This window comes from Culex pipiens, chromosome 3 (genome assembly GCF_016801865.2).
Source record: "Culex pipiens pallens isolate TS chromosome 3, TS_CPP_V2, whole genome shotgun sequence".
Taxonomy (NCBI): Eukaryota; Metazoa; Arthropoda; class Insecta; order Diptera; family Culicidae; genus Culex; species Culex pipiens.
In genome coordinates, this window is record NC_068939.1 from 39,875,115 (window position 1) to 39,896,097 (window position 20,983).

At 37.3% G+C, this 20,983-nt stretch overlaps 2 protein-coding genes across 8 annotated transcripts in view; one reads left to right on the forward strand and one right to left on the reverse strand.

Annotated features, from left to right (window-relative positions):
• LOC120429132 (high affinity cAMP-specific and IBMX-insensitive 3',5'-cyclic phosphodiesterase 8) overlaps positions 1-20,983 on the forward strand; it is a 315,218-nt gene that overhangs the window by 158,428 nt on the left and 135,807 nt on the right. The gene's annotated exons all lie outside the window — the stretch shown is intronic.
• The window catches only part of LOC120431374 (ataxin-2 homolog), a 42,488-nt gene that overhangs the window by 5,315 nt on the left and 16,190 nt on the right, over positions 1-20,983 (reverse strand). The window contains exons 2-3 of one of the 2 annotated variants that reach the window (XM_052709685.1): positions 2,516-3,847; positions 139-2,074 (exon numbers count right to left, since the gene is read on the reverse strand). In XM_052709685.1, coding sequence (XP_052565645.1) covers positions 139-2,074; positions 2,516-3,847 — 3,268 coding nt within the window. Of the gene's footprint in view, positions 1-138; positions 3,848-20,983 lie in introns of both variants that reach the window. The other variant, XM_052709684.1, reaches the window with a different exon arrangement.

The window sequence follows — 20,983 nt, forward strand, 5'->3', positions numbered from 1 at the left end:
TTAAGTTGTTTTGCTCGAATAACTTATTTGTTTAAAAGTGATCGCCATTTTGAGAAGAACGAAACATTTCCAACAACAAAAACATTGAATGGTCACTGAAGGAATCCCAAATTATACCCCACCATCACCGCACAATACCTGATTCCGGTGAAACATCCACCGTCGGCTGCCGGGTGCCCCCCCGCAGCTGGTACAGCGGCGTCGGCCGGATCGAGAACCGCCCGGCTGCGACCGTCGCCGTCGACACCGCTATCGCCGGCCGGAACTCGCGCTTGTGCACCGCCTGCGACGCCTGCCAGGGCTGCGGCGTCACCACGTACACCTTTTCCTTGGTGTGCGGCGAGATGGCGATCTTGACGTTGCGCCAGCTGTCCCGCCCACGGCTGCGCAACGCCGGCAGCATCGTCGTCGTGAGGAACTCCAGCGGGATGGCTTTCGTGACGCGGTGCAGCGGAATCGTGCTGGACTTGCGGATGTAGTCGTCGCTGGCGAACTGCTGCTCCGTCCAGGTGTCGATGCGACGCTGCAGCAGCAGCGGGTCGATGTCCCACTCGTTGCGCTCGTAGATCGGGACTGGGGTGGTTTCCGGCCTTTCGGTTGTGGTGGTTGTTGTGGTCGTGGTTGTTGGGAAGGTTGTTCGCCGGTAGATGATTGGGGGGAGGGGCCGTGAGATGTATTCCGGTTCATCGTAGGCGTTCGGGGATTTGGTGAAGATTTTGGTGGTTCGTAGGAGTTGCGCGATCGTGGTTTTTGGACCGTGAGTGTGGCTTGTGGTAGGGTACGGTCGTACCCGGGTGATGTTGATGTAGTGCGGAGCGAAGCGGGAGGGGTGTACCATGACGATCGTTGGACGGAACGTCCGTGGAGGTTGCGTGGTGGTTTGCACCTCGAGTCGGTGATCCGCTGTCAAGCCGCTGAGGTTGAACACCGGTGGCATTGGGGTCATTTTGGGGATTCGCAGCGTGAATGGTTTGCTGTCCTTGGAAACCTTCACCGGCTCGACCTTCTTCATCTTGGTCGGCTTTTCCGGGATCGCCGTTGGTGGGCGCGAGAACGGTCGGGTGGTTTCCTTCCGTAGGATGTCCTTGATGTTGGAGGTAGAGTGGAAGTATTTCATCGATTCGCGTGTTACGAAGCGTGACTTTGGTGGAGGAAGCGTGGTTGTGGATACGCTCGTTGAGATCACCTGGTTGGACTCCTCCGGGGAGTGATCGATCTCTTCGGCGTCTTTCGGTCGGAATGGTTCCGGTTTCTTGTAGGTACTGTACGGAATGATGATCTGGATCTGTTTGGGTTTCTTGGTAGAGGGAGCAAAGTTCTTGTAGCCACCGATGGCGGCGGTCATCGAGGAAGATCGCAATACCGTCGTGGGAGCAGCCGTCGTTACCGTAATTGGAATAGGGGTCGTATGCTCTGCGACGGGTTCTTCGGTGGCGTACCGCTGGAAGGTTGTAGGATAGTGTGTTCCTACTTTGAACGTGGTCAGGTACGAAACGGGTCGCGTAGGAGGAGCACGAGTAGAAACGGCGATCGGGACCGTCTCTCTCGCAACGGAGTCTTCCTCTTCGCTGAGCAGATTGTTGAAGTGACTGATGGGTGGGTTAACTTCCGGATGGATCAGATGCGGGTCATCCGGATTTCTTCTGCCGTATGGTCTAATCGGTGGGGCGTTCGTTTGCAAGCTAGCGGAGTAGATAATCTGTACCCCATTACCTAGCTCTGTTCCGTCGTTATCGTCGTAGGGATCTGTTGGCGGAGGTAGTGAAGATTGAAATGTTGTGGGCGGCTTTTCCGTCGTGGTGCTCGTAGTCGTTCTAGAAGAATAGTAACGCGTTTTCGGAACGACACTAGTTACCTCCACCGGGAACGTGACCGTAACGCCGGATATTCCACGGTCGTCATCTTCATCCTCTTCCGGTTCCTCTTCGGATGCGTAGTCCTCATCGCTGCCGGCATTGCCGAGCAGTTGATTGGACTGGTTCAGGGTGACGTTCCGTAGCTCGGACGCGGCCGGCTTGGAGTCCTCGTTGGAGTACGCTACCGTGGTGTAGACTTGCGAGGACGACGAGGCAACCTGTTCAACGTCGAAGATTGAATTGTTGGAACGGGAGTTCCCGCCGGGGGAATTGTAACGGGTGTAGCTGTCGGACATGGGTTTGAGGGATTGCGGATAGCCGTAGCCGAGTTCCGCCAGGTTATCTCGTGGTTTGTACGGTCGGTAGAACTTGTATGGATCGGTGTGGAAGGAGGTTGCAGTGTATAGCGGTGGAACCGGAGTGGCACTGAGGTTCGGAAGGGAGATTGGGGCGTTTGGACTGCCCTCGTTCTGAATCGGAAGGATCTTGGCCGGTGGGTTGTAGTCTTTGTTGGTAAAGTACGAGGCTGATACTTGGCGGAAGGTAATCGGGGCTGCCGTGTTGGGTGGGTCAGGTTTACGGGTAACAAAGTGAGCTATTGTCGGGGCTGCTGACTGGACCGGAGGCGGATGGGATGGTTGTGGGGTTGGTGTACTGACCTTTAGCTGGGCGAGCTGTTGCTGGAGTTGCTGCTGCTGGAACTGTAACTGTTGCAGCTGGAGATTCTGCAGCTGCTGTTGCTGTTGCTGCAGCTGTAACTGAATCAACTGTTGATTTTGCACTGGCGGTGCCGCCGTTATGATTGACGGTTCGGGGTTCGAAGCAGCTCCCGGAGGATAGGGAGACACCGAATGGACGTGACCCTTGGGTCGCACCTCAAGCTTGATCGGTGGCTGCACCGTGTTACGCGGTATTACGTTCGGTGGTACCTGCGTTACTGGGGGAAACTGATCCGGTGGTGGAGCAATCGGAACCCATGGCACATTGTTGCAGGGATGAAAGTCGAACTCTGGGTCACGGTAGACGTTTGGACCTCCGTTTGGGGGTGGTGTCGTGGGTTCCGGATCTCGGAACTGGTTCGAGTTCTGCTGCACGGGTTGGGAAGGTTTCAGTATTCGAGGATCCTGCTGGGATCCAACGATCTGCTGCTGCAACGTTGAGGGTACCAAGTGATTCTGGGGTTGCGGTTGAACGTTGTTGATGTGATTGTTTTGGTTGTTGCCAACCTGGAATGTGTTCGTCACCGGATGGAAACTACTCCCGCTTCCTTGGTAGTTGTTGGCTATTATCGGTTGAAAGCCTCCGTTCGGTTGCGGACTGTTAAAGCCTGGAGTTCCGTAGTTGGTGTTTAGCTGGGGAGGTCTACTTCCATTCTGGAACTGACCATTGGGAACCTGGTTAAACTGTTGGTTCTGTGCGACCGGTTGCTGATTCTGGAAGTTGTTTTGCTGCAGCTGATTGGGGAAGTTCTGTTGTGGTTGGTTCTGGAAGTTAGGCTGTTGATTCTGAACCGGTTGATTCGGAAAGCCATTCTGCACCGGTTGATTCTGAAACCCGTTCTGAACCGGTTGGTTCTGGAACCCGTTCTGAACCGGTTGATTGGGGAAGTTTTGCTGCGGTTGCTGCAGCGGAGGATTCTGAGGAGGCGGCGGAGGTGGTGGCGGAGCCCTTCTCGGCGGAGGAGGTCGCCGGTCGCTGCTGTCATCGCCGAAGAAGTAGAACCAATTTGACAGCCGCTGAAAGAAGGATGGCGCTGCGGTCGTTGGAGGGGGTGGAGGTTGTCGGTACTGCTGGTATGGCTGACCACTCCCCGATGGTATGTTGTTGTTGTTGTTGTTCTGGATGTTATTGTTGTTGACATTATTGTTGTTGTTGTTATTGTTGTAGTTGCCGACTTGTGGTTGTGGTTGCTGCTGCTGATACTGCGGCTCGGAACTAATTAAACTCAAATCATTCAGTATCATCAGCAGCAGGAAAATTCGCCAAACGTTCTGCAAGAAGTGGTAGAGAAAGAAGAAATCGTGAGAAGTGCTGAAGTTGCTAATCAATTTAATTATCTTTCTTCGGAACTTGCCGAGCACGTGCTATTGGAAAGAAGCAGAAGCTGAAGAAACTCCAATCAACCAATAATAAGAGAAGGAAGTTTATTTTAAGCTTGTTGAGTTGTGTTCGGGGTAAGCGAAAAAAGGCTTTTAAAATAATTGCAGTAATGATCAATAAACTTCCTGAAGCAGCAATTTATTCGATTACTCCACCACCTCAAGTCGGTGTTCATATGTTTCGGTTGTTGTTAGTTTTTTTTTTCGGGAGTATTTTTGGCCATTTCATCTTCATCTTCAGCGCGTAGTCAGTGGCGGCCGCACAATTGCGCAATTTCGGCCGCTGAAGATGCAGCCAATGAAGAAGAAAGAAATTTCAAATGTTTGTTCGACTTTCGGTTACGGCATCGAAGGCGCGCGCGAAATGGCTCTCTAGGATTGAGTAATCGGAAGCAGGTCAGCAAAAAAATAAGAGCAAAATGCGTGCAATTGGGCAAGATGATGCGTGGATTGGTATTTGCAAGCGGAAAATGTTATGTCTGTTTTGTTTTGTAGAAATTTCTTTAAAATTCACAATATTTGTTTTTGACTGCTCTACAACTTTGTAGAACATTGATACACTTTTAAATTTAACCCAAAGTTACAAAATCACGTAATTTTGAAATGAAAAATCTAAATAAAAAAAGTACTTGCAGAACCGAAAATAACATTGAATTTCCCATTTGATGACATGTCTCTTAATTTTTGGCAGTTGAGTAACGCAAAATGGCAGCAATTTTAAAAACATGTTCTATTTTTTATGAAAAAAAATCGAGCGTAAAATTTTAAATAAAAGTCCCCTTGACGCCAAATTTCCTAGCCATCACTATTTCAGACTGGATTCGTGATCAGAGACAAAAATTACCCCAAAGGACATAGTTTCTCGCAAATAGAAGATTAATCGAGGCCATTTTTCCGATTTCGTGAAAAAAAACTTTCGTAAAATTATCAAAGTTTTTTATTAAATTTTTCAATGATTATCCTTCGGCGAATCAATCTCACAAATTTTGTCCTAAATTAAACTAAGTGTTTCCTTCAAGAAAAAATAGTCTAATTTTATCAAAATGAATTGTGAAAAGGCTTCGTCAAATTTCGTCCCATTCAACTACCTGTATCTTCCACCAATCAAGACATAATCCTTCTCAACACTTCTTCAGCCTATAATTTTCACACCTCCAAATTTGTAACCATGATTCGGGGTATCCAAAGCATCTTTCTATTTGATCCGGATCCGCACCGGTAAAGATTAACTTCACAAAGCCAAGGGGCTTGGCTTCGCACCGATGAAGATTTGCTCAAATTTTACCGAATAATATGTGTTATTGGATTAATAGCACCTCGGAGTCAACCAAAAAACCCGCGTACATACTCATGACATAATAAACATACTCTCACTGACACGGTCGCGCGGCCGTACTCTGGGTGGAAGTGCGGTTACTTATCTGGAGATCCGCCAGCAAGTCAGCAATTTGGCGCGATATTTGCTCGAGCTTTTCGCACAAAGACGCGATGAGAAAGAGATGCCAACTTTGACACGTTTTCTGCTTCTTCTTCTTTTTTATATTTGTTACCAAATATCCAAACGTAATTGCTTTTCGAAGAAGCACACATACTGTGAAGTTAGTATCTGTTTTTTTTCTGATATTTGCTTACGAGCAGTCGAACAGGAAGCTTGGAGTTGGACAGACCGACGGCGCAGCGAACAGGCGGAAAGATGCACAAAGAGAAGGCAAACAAAAACAGTCACAAAAAAAAACAAGACAGTGAGGAAGGGAAAAAGAAAAAAAAATAGGTGAGAAAATGGCTTTTCGGTGTATGTCTTCCGGCGGTGCGACTTTTATTACGGATATAATTCGGTTTATTTATTGAAAGGCCGCGTCATTGGAACTGCTGGATCTGAGGGAGGCCGTGACTGCAGTGGAAAGTCACTAGAAAGCGTTTGGTGTTTTAATTTATATTGTATGCGAATTTAACAAAGTTATATGAATTACTGGAGCAGAAATTTTGACAGCTGGTTTTATTTGCAACTCATTTTTTTCTTTTCTTAAAGAATCGTTCTCTGAAATTATTTTACAAATAGCTACAGTGCTGCTGTCCAAATTTACATCAATCCCTCAAACAAACATAACGCCTTTTCAAATACTTGGTAAATTACAGATATCATCCTCAAAAGTCAGTAAACATTTTTACTTTGATGTTTATCAGAGTCCTTGATTTTTAAGTTTTCAGTAAAAATAAATAACAATGGTTTTTTTTCGCTGCTTTTTAAAAAAATTGATGATCATTTCTTTTTTTTTATGAATTTTGACTACGGCATGGAATTCAATTTTACATAAAATAAATTTTGACATTTTATAACCAGCGCTTAAAGTTTTTAAGCTATAGATTATTTACTAAGACAAACAATATAAAACTGTTTTAAAACCTCTGATTTCGCATTTTTTTCACGATTTTTAAAATTTATGCAATATATAATATTTAATATTCTTTTTTATTTAACAATACTTTGTTTATGCATTACCCATGCAAAAACAAAAATAATCATAAGTTTTTTCATACAAGTCTCCATACAAAATTGGCTAGTAAATTAATGAAATTCTGTATCTTGAGAAGGGATTTTCTGATCGAATTTTTGTCTTCGGCAAAGTTGAAGGACTTTTTGGAAAAATATAAATATATGGAAAAAAATCCGATTATTTTCTTAAACATTTTCTCAATAACAGTAAAATTTATAAAATAGTTATTTTTAAATTTTCGAATTTATTCAGAGGACTAAAAAGACGTCTTCTGAGTCATAGTGCGTGATGGTGCAGAATCTGGTTTAAGAAATATGATTTTGTGAAAAACGTTCAATTGAAAATATCGAAACCCTGGACAAAAAAAATAAAAGATTATTTTTCGAATTCTTTCCTAAAATTTCACATATGTATAATTGTTCAACATTGAAAATCAGACCAATAGTTTCCGAGCTCTCGAAAATAAATTGTCTGATTTTCAAAATCTCAGAAAGAAAATTGAAGGAAATTTTCGCAACTTTCAAATAAACTTTTTCAGGGGAGTTATTACACCCAGAACTGGGCATCGGCATACGAGAGGATGAAGAGCACGATTCGGTAGTAAAATGGTACTGTGTGCGGACGGAGAGGATAAATCCCGAAATTACCGAGAGTATTTTACTCATGGTTCATTTTCCAAAAAAGTTCATCTATCAAAAAAAAAGTACCGGTACCGAGACTCGAACCCAAGACCTTCGGCATATTGAACCGTGCCTTTGCCGTATGGGCCACCATGGTTCGGTAACTAAGTGGCGGTCGTTTGTCCGTATAAACCACTCATAGGATGAACTGTTCTAATGAACGAATGAACACGCGAGAGGACTATACTCTCGCAATATAGCACTTTCCTCACGTTTCTTTTCGTGAGGACTATCCCTTCGTTCTTTAACTTTGGGTGTATTTTAAAAAGTTTTTGAATTGCAATAAACAAAAAGAATGTATAAATGAAATTTCCATAACTTGAAAATGTTTTCAAATGTGCGTGATGGTGCAGAATCTGGTTTAAGAAATATGATTTTGTGAAAAACGTTCAATTGAAAATATCGAAACCCTGGACAAAAAAATAAAAGATTATTTTTCGAATTCTTTCCTAAAATTTCACATATGTATAATTGTTCAACATTGAAAATCAGACCAATAGTTTCCGAGCTCTCGAAAATAAATTGTCTGATTTTCAAAATCTCAGAAAGAAAATTGAAGGAAATTTTCGCAACTTTCAAATAAACTTTTTCAGGGGAGTTATTATTTTAAAAAGTTTTTGAATTGCAATAAACAAAAAGAATGTATAAATGAAATTTCGATATTATTTCTAAGAACATCAAATAATAGTCTAATCAAATGAAATCAATCTGAAATTGTAATTGTTTTACGTAAATCCAATGTACAGCACTACAAAAAGCCTTTTTTGTCACAAAAAATCGTTAGATTCGAAAAATATGTATTTTTCATTTTTTGGCACTCAAAAATACTCTAAATGTTTTCTAATCAATAAAAAAAAATACTCTAAATGTTTTATGACTTTTTGTATACAAACCTTTTTTAAGTTATCACTAGGGTTAGTGAATTTTAAAGTTTTCGCGGACAGCGTGAAATTTGAAAATTCGTGAAATCCCGTGGAATTTATAAATTTTCTCAAATCAATTCTTTGAAATAACAACATAATAAATATTTCATGCATTAAGACTTTTTCGGTAAATTTTATTAGTTAGTTGGAAAAGCGTGAAGAATTGTTAGCAAAACAAACATAAAATTGGTACAACATTTACTGAGAAGTGAATGCTGCGAATTCATAAATGATGTTAGTTATTTTTGTACATTTTGTCTTGATTTTTGTCAAAAAGCAGGCAAAGTAAAGTTCAGTAAAACTAGTCATTAGATTGATTGAAAAATTGATTTCCATTACATTAAAGAAAAATATTGGGAAAATAGATTGCTATTTAGATTATCAATAATAGTTTATCAGTATTTCTTAGGAAACTAACTGAATTTAGTAATATTTTCATTCGCTGTATTAACAATTTTACTATTATTTTGGATTGAAAGATTGAATTTCAGAATATATTAAAAGATTTTTGAAAAATAAGATGAAAACCTTTAAAATATTTTTACTGGGCAAAATGTCGAAAAAAAATTAATAATTAATTAATTCGAAAAAAATAACCATTAGCCAAAACGAGCTAAAAGTGTCTTTTACTTGATTGCACTAATATTTTTTTGCAGTTCCATCGTAAAACTACTTACTTTTCCTGTCATTCTCGAACGACCAAACAGCTTACTATTCTCTACCAAAAATAACAGAATCGAATAGTAACCCTTTTCAAAATAAATGCTGAAAAGTTTCACTTTTCAGCACTGCAATGGAGGCTGAAAAGTTGAATTTTTCAACACCTGTTTGGGAAGTATACTGTTATTTTTTTTATTTAAACGATTTATTGAATAAATGCATGCACATTTAATCTATTATTCTGTTCAACACTCGTCGTATTTATCTAACTTGGTGAACCTCGTTGGATAAATGTACGACTTGTGCTAAAAAAATCCTCTTTTTGCAAATTGTTGCATAAACTACTATTATAACACTTTTCAAAGTGTTTTGAAAACAAAAAATGTTTAACAAAATATGCGATTTTAAGTTCAAATTCGATGCAAAAAAGTATTTATTTTTACAGTATTCCAGTCATATGCCACTGTGAAAAATGAATTCATAATATCAACAAAGCCTTACAAATAATATCCCGGAGTGCTACGGGTATTTCCAATCTGCGTTTCCAAAACTAAAAATGTGAAAAAGGTTATACGTCTAATTTTATTAGAAACGATAAAATAAATGATGTTTATTTTATTTATTAATGTTAACAATCGATTACATTTTTTTGCACTGCAAATTTTTATTTCAAGCATAAATATTTTTTCTCCCCTTATTTTTGGGAAAACAACATTGGATAATTTGTAATCTAACCTTAGTTTTTTTTTATGATCATTTGATGCTAATTCAATATTTTTATTACTTCAACTAGATATTCAAAGCGTTAATTTCTTTTGAAATGTTGTTATACAGACATTCCGTTTGAAAAGAGCCTAAACAGGATAAAAAGTTCTCCGATCGGGCTCAAAATTTTTCTGCGGGTTCCTTGGCCAAAATAATTAAACCCGTAATTTTTTGTTTGGCCATTTGGGTAACTTACATCGTACTAGGGTGGTTCGAAGAATGGCAATTTTCGTAATTTTTCGCTAAAACCCCTTTTTCAAAAATCATTTCTCTGCGTCATTTCATCCGATTTCAGCTGTCTTAGACGCAAAATAAAGGTGATGAGTTTGGCTTTTTGAGAAAAAAAAATAAGGTTACCAAAATTTTCGTAATCAAAACTTTTGGTACCCTAACATGTGTGGATCGCTGAAATTTAAAAGTTATCGCAGTTTTAGTGAAAAAGTTTATTTTTGCCAATTTCGTCATTTTCCTGTTTCTGCGCGTAGCGCGTCGAAAAACTAAGTTTTTATTTTTAAAAAATCATGTCTCAGAAACGTACGGTTTCACATCGCCAATTTTTTGTTATAGTATGTGAAATTTTCCGAAGAATCCGACAAAAAATATGTTCAGATATAGGCTCTTTTGGCCATTTTAAGTTTTCATACGACTTTTTCAAATGTAAAGCTAGATTTTTGAAACTTTTTACTATTTTTCTCAAACAGCCAAACTAATCACCTTTATTTTGCGTCTAAAACAGCTAAAATCGGATAAAATGACGCGGAGATATGATTATTTGAAAAAAGTGGTTTTTGCGAAAAATGACGAACTAGTAGTTTATGCAACAAGTTGCAAAAAGAGGATTTTTTCAGCACGAGTCGTACATTTATCCAACGAGGTTCACCGAGTTGAATAAATACGAAGAGTGCTGAAAAAATCAAGTTTCGCAGCGAGTTCCATACAACATATTTTGCAATTCCAAAAAACACACACAAGTGTCAATAAATCGTTTAAATCATAAAAATGTTGAAAAGTGTTACATTTCGAAACAAGTGCTGAAAAGTTCAACAAGTAGAACTTTTCAGCATTTATTTTGAAAAGTGTTGCTATTCGATTCTGTTATTTTTGGTACAGAAAAGTAGGCTATTTCGTCGTCCAAGAATGACAGGAAAAGTAAGTAGTTTCACGACGGAATTGTAAAAAATGCAATTTTTCGAACCACCCTAACACGGCGTAAGTCACCTTAATGGCCAAACAAAAAAATACGGGTCTAATTATTTTGGCCAAGGAACCCCCAGAAAAAATTTGAGCCCGATCAGAGAACTTTTTTTCGGTTAAGGCTCTTTTCAAATGAAATTGTTGTATAATTCAAATGTTTGTGTTTTTTTTTAGATTTTATAGCACCATAGAAATAATTTTATTAATCCAGTATTTGTATTTTTCAGTATTTTTTATATACATTTTCTATAAATCCTTTAAAAAATGAAAACATGGGCCAAAATAAAATTTGATTCTGAAACAAAACATTTTCAAAATTTATTTTTTTTATATCTGTAGAAAACATTCATGAATAGAATTTCATACCTTTTTTCTAAGCTTTAAAAATGTGAGCCACACATGAACTATTTCGTGATGTTCTCAACAAACCACTGACACACAGAATTTGTTTCCTTTTGTTTTCTTTGGAACTCGTCCCTACTTTAAGAAACACTAATATTACCGTTTAAAATAAACGTTTAAAATATTTAATTGAAATCGTTTTTCTGTTCAAAATCTTTCTTGAGTTCAAGCATTGTAAAGGCATTTCAAACAAATCGAAAGCACACACACCATTACTTTATGTTAACCAACCCCAAACCCTTAACGACCTAATCACCGGCAATTACAGCCATTATTGCCGGTCGAGACCGGCACTATCATTTTGTCGAAATTAATTACTTCCCACCACTGTTGCGCGTCGGCCAGTTAAAACATCCCATAATGATGCAATCAAACGCACTGCGCCCGGCCTCGTCCAAATTAGACGCACCTGAACACGAAAGTATAACACGACAAAAATAAATAACTTTGCATTTATTATTATAAATAGTTTCCCACCCGTTATTGCATAAACGGCGCCCCCCAAAACTGACATTTGCCCGGAAACAACAATAACCTAACCCCCTTTTAGACACTGCTCGCTAGTACTTAAAATCGCATTACGTAAAATTTGGACTTTAAAAACCTCGCACGCCAAGCCGTGCGCCACCACTTCAGAATGATGGTGTCACTTTTCGGCCTGCGGCACGCAATTCACGCGCAAACTGTCATTCTCAAGTTCCACTCCAGCAGGGGGACCCCTCGGCGGTGAAACGTCATAAATTTGCGCACACCTTTCTCCGAATTGGCGTGATGAAAACGACCCCCGTGAATCACATCACAATGCATGATGCCTCTTGACTTTTTTTTTGTGTTGTCGTTGAAGGATTGGTGGACCCCTCGCGCACACATTCGCTGCGCGAAATCAGAGATGTAAATTTGATGAATATTTCTGCAAACAAGTCAACAATTCTGTCTGCCGCGCTCTCTGTTATCTTACCGGCTGTCGAAGAAAACACCAGTCAGTGAAAGTGATGCGGTTTGACGTTTCCAAAACCACATCGCACAACAAACGCGCTCGTATTGCGTTGACACAAGCACGCAGCGGGATGAAATTACCATAAATTTGTCAAAACACAGACCCCCACCCGTTCATCCCGGTGTTGTCGGGCGGTGTGTCATAAGTGAATGTATTTATTCAAAATTTGTGGAGGAATTTTTGCGATGTTTTTTTTTTTTTGTTTGTGCTACCAGGCAGGGCAGTTTTGGCGGAGACATTTTATTTTATGATAATAAAAGCGCCGAGATAAACAGATAATCGTAAACATGGGAAATGACTCAGGTGAACGAAAAGGCGGTAGGAGGATTTGGGCTATGCAAATGGTGCGAAAAATTTCGAAAACTAGCAGGATACAGGTTTGCGAATTTGAAGCCGGTTGAACGGAATAAGTTGATTTGTAGTTCCGGATGGGGTTATGTGAGCTTGGTGAAATTTTTGAAATCAGCATTTACGTGTGAATAACCGGATGTTGGTAAACTATTTTTTCCAGTTTAAATATTCGCATATGGTTTGAGTAGAAAATAAAAGTAATATGACAGTATAGCAATTATACTTAAATAATAAATGCAAATAAATAATTGATCGATAAAAACACAAAGAAACAAACTAACAATTTAGCCTATCCAAGGATACGTTTTCACCGGAATCCGATGACATGATTGAAAAACTGCCATCGTCCTTGAAAATAAAGCTGATTAATTAGCAATTTCTGTCTGTCTGTTTGAATTTATCGAATTATGCACCAGACCTACAATCTGGAAGTTCTGGTTTAATACTTTTTATTATAAAATGAGAAGTTTTATTATTATTTTTAGTACTATTTAAGAATATTTAAATGGATCCCATTGGGCTTCAGCACTCTTTGAGCAAAGGTTGTGCAGTTCTAAACAATCAAAGCTCAACACAAATCCTGCAAAAAATAATTATTCAAAAAAAATTTTGATATCTAAATAGCATTGGAAAGAAGAACCCTTGAAATTTTACAAAATTTTATGGTTAGAAGCTTGACTTGTTTTATGTAACTTTGCCAATGTTTCTAAAAATTGTTTTTTTGTGGGTCTACTTTGGCTGCGTTTATTACTAAACATCTCATCTGATTTCACCTGATTTTTTTTAAATTTAATTGAATTTTGCCCAAGTTACAGCAAGATTTTAAGATTTTTGACGTTTTTGAACCTTCAAACTTTGTGTCCCGATTTGCCCCACTTCCCGTTGACTTAAAGTATTTCATATTTCGGCCAGATGCTAATTCAATATAAACAAACAATCCCTGAAAATTTTAGGCAGATTGTTAAGGTCCGAACGATGTCCCATACAAAGGGGTATGCCCTGTTCGTGGACTCGCTCATAAATGTTTGATTCTGGGGTGTTAATGTAAATTATGGACAAAATAGTAGTTTATGCAACAAGTTGCATAAAGAGGATTTTTTCAGCACGAGTCGTACATTTATCCAACGAGGTTCACCGAGTTGGATAAATACGAAGAGTGCTGAAAAAATCAAGTTTTGCAACGAGTTCCATACAACATTTTTTGCAATTTCGAAAAACACCCATTGAGTGAAATTTTAAGTCTAATTTTCATATATTTTGTCAATAAATCGTTTAAATCAAAAAAATGTTTCGTCGAAACAAGTGCTGAAAAGTTCAACTTTTCAGCACCCATTTCAGTGCTGAAAAGTAGAACTTTTCAGCATTTATTTTGAAAAGTGTAGCTATTCGATTTTGCTATTTTTGGTACAGAAAAGTAGGCTATTTCGTCGTTCAAGAATGACAGGAAAAGAAAGTAGTTTCACGACGGAATTGCAAAAAATATTTTTTCGCATGCAGGCTGCCATTTGCACCAAAACTACATTTTTGACAGATTTCTTTCGACGTTCCATAGAGAATGAGTTGGGCTACAACAGGGGTGCTCAAAGTTTTTGAAGGCCGGGCCAAATTTGATGCTCAAATGAGCTTGCAGGAAAAAAATACTAAAAAGGTCATTTAAAAAAAAACGTTGAAGTTTTCTGAAATTTCTGTTATTTTTAAAACAAAAAATAATAGAAAACACAAAATGTCACTTTTTCATCAGTACTGTTGGTTTTATTGTTCTAGATTTAAACAATGAACTTGTATTTTCATTAAAATTTTTAATTTAAAATTTCAAAAATAGTGACATGTAATCAGAACAATTTATACAACAGTGAAATTTTCACTTTAAATTAAGTGTAACTGGTTTCAACACTTCAATAAAAAAAATGTTAAAATGATTTTTAAGCACCCGTAAAGTTGAATTTCAATCATTATTTTCAAAAAATGGTAATCTCGACGAAAAAAAAATATTTTGCTGAATAACACGTATTCATCGAAAAAAAACTTAAATTCAAATTATTTTTGAATAAACCCGAACATGGTCAAAATAATCTTGAACGCAGAGGAATGCATTTTTAATTGATTTCAGCAAGTTGCACGTAAATTTCCATTGATATTTTGAAGTTTTTGAAAAAAATATTTTTGCTCCTAATATTTCGACCCAATTATTAAAAGCTTTGTAAAATATTTACATCAGCCTTATTCGTCCGATTTCAACATTTTGTCTGCCTGAATCAAATGGTAGTCAATTAGATTCGTTATCCAACTGGGCAGTTCTCCCAGATTTCGGTCATTAGATTTTTTTTTGTTCTTTTTTAATCCAACTGAAACTGTTTTGATGCCTTTGGTATGCCCAAAGAAGCCATTTTGCATCATTAGTTTGTCCATATAATTTTCCATACAAATTTGGCAGCTGGCCATACAAAAATGATGTATGAAAATTCAAAAATCTGTATCTTTTGAAGGAATTTTTTGATCGATTTGGTGTCTTCGGCAAAGTTGTACGAATTACACTGGAAAAAATGATATTTCTAAGTGCAAAGTAAATTTGATGATCGGTTTATGAAAAGGGTCATTATGACTTCTCATTAGTACCGTAAAACGGGGTGACTTTGATAGGTTTGCGATTTTTCCGCAGAATAAAGAGTTCAATTAAAATACGTAAGGAATGGTTTAGAAACATACTGACCGTGGTAGAGAACTGTTCAAAGTATCTCAAGAAGAACTTTTCATAAAATTATAACAAGTTTAAATAGTTAGTTAACTATAGCTAAGAAAATGTTGATGAAAGTCATTATTTTAAACTTCTCAAAGTGTCATGATTTTCTCAATGAACATGATTTTTAATCGGAAAACGGAATGCATTTTCGGATTCTTTGGACAATTTTCCACTAGGAGAAGGTTAAATAAATTTGTAAATAATAAATAATAAGTGTTTTTGAAACACAATTTAAAAAAAATCTCCAAATTTATAAGCAATTCCAGTTAAATAAATTTCATCTAAAATGTGTAAACTTGTGATTCGTGCTTCAAATTCTGTAAAAATTGCAAATAAATCGATAATTTTATAAACAAAACCAGTTTTAACAAATTTTAGGTGAAATTTCGACTTTTTAACAATTTTACCTTAAATTTATATGTATTTTGCTTAAAAGCTTATACACTTAGTTAACTAAATATAAACATTGTTTTTTTCTTAAAAACTATATCAGCTACTTTAGTGATGGTACATTTAGGGTACAAATAAAGTTTGAACATCTTAAAAATGATTTTAACAAGAAAAACTATGACTATCAAAGTCACCCCGGAATTAAAACTAAGAATTTTTAACGTAACTATTTTTTTAAACATTATTCAAAAAACTTTTATTCCGAAATAGTGCATGGACTTTGTGTAGTCTACCCCAGTACATGTTTTAAAAATAACAATCTTGAGAAAAACCTTACCTGTTGGAAAATATGCTAAAAACAAATTGAAATCCTATCAAAGTCACCCCGGTTTACGGTAATGAAATAAATATGTTTTACATTTAGCGCAGATTTCTACCAAAGTCAAATTCGAACTTTATATAAATATTTACAAAAATGTTTGATGACAGTTTTGACGATATTAACAAGTTTACTCAAATTGAAACGTGTGAAATTGTTTTAATTATTAAGATTATTGGACAATATATTTGTGTCATGAAATGGGGATCAAAATATCAATCTTATTTTTATTAACAAAATTAGAATTATTACATTTTTATGTAATAATTCTAATTTTGAAGTATAAAATCGCTTTACAATTGTTAAACGGGCCATTTTACATGATCATTCAAAACGAGTCCGCGGGCCATAAAAAATCATCTCGCGGGCCATACTTTGGTCACCCCTGTGTACACAGAATGAAAAGTGATGGTATTATTACTTCTAGAAATGGATTAATTTTGATTTTGAGTTTAAAAAAAGTGTAATTTTACATCAGGAACTGGTGAAATTTTCATCTGTTTCTGCTAAATTTAAAATTTATCACATTATTTTGGAAAATTGCAACTTGTTGTATCAACTACTATTTTGTATTGCGCAATTCCCTCTTACTAGGATTTTGCAGAATGTTATGTATTGCTATCGATCGCACTATTGTGACTCGTTAAACTGGCTGGAAATTGGAAATTTCATCAAATCCAGTTTTACTTTTTGGAAAGTGCGACTAAACACTGATAAAAAGAAGTTGCCTCGATTTTAAATTCCTAGTTGGGAGCCATCCATAAACCACGTGCATATAGTTATGAAAAACTTTGTGAGCGTTTTTCTCGAAACGCTGAGTTGATTTACGGGTGCCACGATATCTCGAGATGGGATGGACCAAATTGGCTGAAATTTGGCATGAAGATTCTCAAGACATATCCCGTGTGTATGACGAAGCCCGATTTCCAAATTTTGCTTAAAAAAAGTACAAAAATCAAAAACTGACTATTTTTTATATGAAAAACACAAAAATGATTAATCTTCTTTTTAAATGAGTTCTTTGAAAATCGTCCTTCGTAATGCACACAGGACCGGCTTAACGAGTCTTCACCAAAATTTTCAGCCGTGGCACCCGTTTTTTGAAACTGCTAACTTAAAATAGCTACATCTCGGCAATGATACAACCAAACATCTTCAAATTTGTTTTGATAACATATGAAAGAGTATATTTTAATGCTCTTAAAACAGATTAAAAAAAAAAGTGTGTGCTCACACCAACCTCTGACTTTTTTGTCGATTTACATGTATTTAACCCCTTAAGAGTGGTTTGTGGAGGGCCCTTTGTTATTAGTGCTTGAAACAAGGTCAGCCAAATCCGTTATTCCTTTTAAATTTCAAATTGTTTGATATTTCACCCCAATGACAAGCTTTTGAAGATATTTGCAACGGCCAAAATGTTACACTTCTGTATAATTTGAAATAAAAAAAAAGATATTTCTAAATATTTTTAAATTATTGAATTAAATGTGTGAACCAGAAACAACAAAAAAACGCAAACGCCTGCTCTGAGCCATTTCCTTTGAGATCACGAAACCCCAACTAACGAACGATCAGCTAGCTACTTGCCGCTGGGCTCCCGAAGCCATTGGACTCTCCTGCGATTCCTGCTAAAGCCCAGCTCAACTCAACAACACGCATTCACTCTCGCTTTCTTCAGCGCACGAAAAAGCGATCGTGTCCCGAGTGCCAAAAGGTGCCAAATTGTGAGCTTTTTTTGGTTGTTTGGTTTAAATTTACTTATTTTGATATAATCTGTTTCGGAAGAATCTCACAATTGTGTGTCCAAAACATTCAATTCAATCCCCAAACTCTCGATTTCATTTACATCGCGGCGATCGCAGTTTATCGCGGCGCAAGATTGTATCGCCCGAAAACGTCGTCGTTTCGCCGGTATCCGGACCCGCAACGCAACACATGTGTCCGGCGCGCAAACCAGTTTAAAAAATACGCTTTTTAAAGTTCCTTTTCCTTTCGACCCAGTTTGGGACGGAAAGTTGAACCACCTCCCGCGAGCTCAAATTGGCTGATTAGCGTCCAATGAGTCGTCGTGGGACGGTTGGCCATTATCACCCAGCACTTTAGGGCCCGACGGAATTTCGACCCTAGAACTTTGGTTTGAGTGAGGTTGCGCAATCCGCAGTCGTTTGATCTGTGCCGACGGCGGCGTGACTTGGTGACCATTTTAGGACGAGCGAATCCGGACAGACAATACGTCGAGATATTGAACTCTGACGACGTTGTTTGCTCAGTTGTTGGCGAATCTAAGTCGCATTCGACGTGCAGTTCACCGGGCAAGGTGTTTGATTGTAGGTCAGGTCAATTTAAGTTGATTTTAAGTAATATTTCTGTAATCTAGCTAGAATTACCTCAAATTAACATTCAAAGTTTTAAAAATCTTTGAACAATCAACCAAACCTTAAACAAACGTCACTGCTTCCGGCAAGACTCCAAACGTCGACATAGACCTCATCGAGAGTTGCCGCAAGGCCTCAGTTGAGTTGATAGAGTCGAATTTATGGACACGCCGCCCGGTCCTCTACATATTGTGTTGATTGTCACTTTCATGCTTGTTGGAGCGGGCAAATGGTGTGCAGAAAAAAAAAGTCAACTTTGCCGTCGCCGCCTCCCGTTGACGGACGACCTGTGGCAAATCCAGCATGAGAAGGTTCAATTTTACGGTGTGTTACGGATTGGAGCGACGGCGATGGTGGCACGTGATATGTTTATGTCATGCAGGGTGAGGTGTTTGAAGTTGTTGAGATAGAGAGAGAGGGTTTAGATCTGGTGATTAGTTCCGAATGGTATTTACAATCGGAAAGGCCTGGGGAAATTTTCAAAAGGTCAGCTGATTATTTTTGGAGTTACACAAACAAACAAAAAAAACTAAGATAATTTTCGAAAAATTGAGATGAAGTCATAATTTTAAATCGATGAAAAATATTACATGAGCTCCGTCTACTCACACAGCAGTTGCACCTCTTCGATTTTCGTGAAACTTTGCTCTAGAGGTAATTTTGTTCCTTGATCACGAATCCAAGGTCCATTTTTCGATATCTCGTGGCGATGGGGCGGTACGACCCCTTTGATTTTTCAGGATTTTTACTAAAACACGTTTTCCAGTGATTTGTACATAGACAAAAATACCTCCTTTATGATGTAATTTTACCACATTTTAGACTGAAAAGTGACATTACACCAGAAAAGTGGTAATATTACACATTTTCAGAGGTAAAATAACACATTTTTTTGACATAAAAGATGTACCTTTTGTGTAAAATTGGACGCTCGATTTGATAGTGTACTAAAAATTCCGCAAAACCCAAATTTAATATCACCAGAGGTGAAATAGAGCCTTTCTTACAAAATGATGAAACTCCGACAAATATATTGGAGCAATTAATTTTTCAGAAACATAATGATACCATCCAGTGAGACATTGACCAAAAGCTCTGAATCCTTTAAGGCTAAATCTCGAATGCCATTTTTTTTTAATTTCAGAGGTACATTATGGGTCGCAAGATAATTATATTAAATAAGGAAAAACATATTGGATTGACATTATTAGAAAAAATAAAGGGTACTTAGTCTTTAATGTTAGTTCAAAATAAACTAAAAAAAAAATATGCATCGATATTGCACTTTGTCGATCTATTATGAGACGCCAGAAAGAACACTTTCAAATGTGCTGGCGTTTAAACTTCGACTTGACGACTTGTCGATCTTTCGAGTGAGAACGAGCCGGGACTTCGAATTTGATGTTCAGTATATGATTCCGTATAAACCAAAAATTTAATAGGAAAAATAGGGTAAAAATAAGACGTAAAACACTAATAATGCTATATCTCTGGAAATAAATTTGGGAAAAGCTTCAAATAATGGACAACATCAGTTTATGGCGCATGTTTTCGAATGGCTTTTTGTTTGAAATTAAATTCTTTTAATTTGATAATGTTTTCTGTAAAATAGTTCGAAAAATACCTCAAAAAATTTTTTTGATCACATTGACTGGTCGAAAATTGTGAATCGAAAAATAGAATGTTCGTCTCCTGAAATATAAAAATTGCGGGTTTAACGAGTTGTTTTCCAATGATGGAAGACTCAAATTTTTAAGAGCGGATACACACATCGCACACAAAAAAAAATCATGGTGATATTACATCTGGGAAGGGGTACATTTTTTATGTCAGAAAAAATGGGTAATTTTACCACTTTTCTGTTGTAATGATGCTTTTTTCAGTCTGAATTGAGGAAAAATTACATCATAAAAGAGGAAATATTTAAACTTCCAAAATTACATCTTCCAAATTTACACATTTTTTTACTGTTCACAAGTAGTTCAGAAAAAAAGCTCTCAAAAATAAGGCTTTGAGTTTCAGGTTTCGGGCCAAAATTTAATCAAAAGAGCACATCAAAACCTTCAAATAAGTAATAGGATTTTTTTCTGGGACGATTCACCGCCGTGCACGATTTTTTAAGATTTCTGAGAAAAGCGTTTCTTTTTTAAAAAGCAAACCTTAAACCTTTCTTTTGTAAGAAAGGCAAAAACGTAATTTTCATCAATAATAGTTTCAAAATCAAATCAAAAATTGTGATACTATCATTTTATGGGAAATTTTATGTACTTTTTGGATCTGAAATAACCAGGAAGGGTATTTTTTCATTTAGAACAATTTTTTTTTAAATTTTATAATCACGCGTTTTTTGTAACTTTGCAAGGTTATTTTTTAGAGAGTAACAATTTTATACAAAGTTGTAGAACAGACAAAAACATAAAAAAATGATATACAAACAATCTGGGTTATTTCAGATTCAAAAAGAACATTGAATTTCCCATATAATGACACGTCTCAGGATTTTTAACAGTTGTTCAACGGAAAATGGTTGCGATTTTGAATTTTTTAAAAAAAATTTAAGATTTTTTTTTCAGAACTTTGAGTAATCCATCAAATTGGGGGTCCAATTTTACACAAAAGTCCCTTTGACACAAAATTACTATCTCTTCACGCCCTTTTGAATGTTAGTCTTGATTTA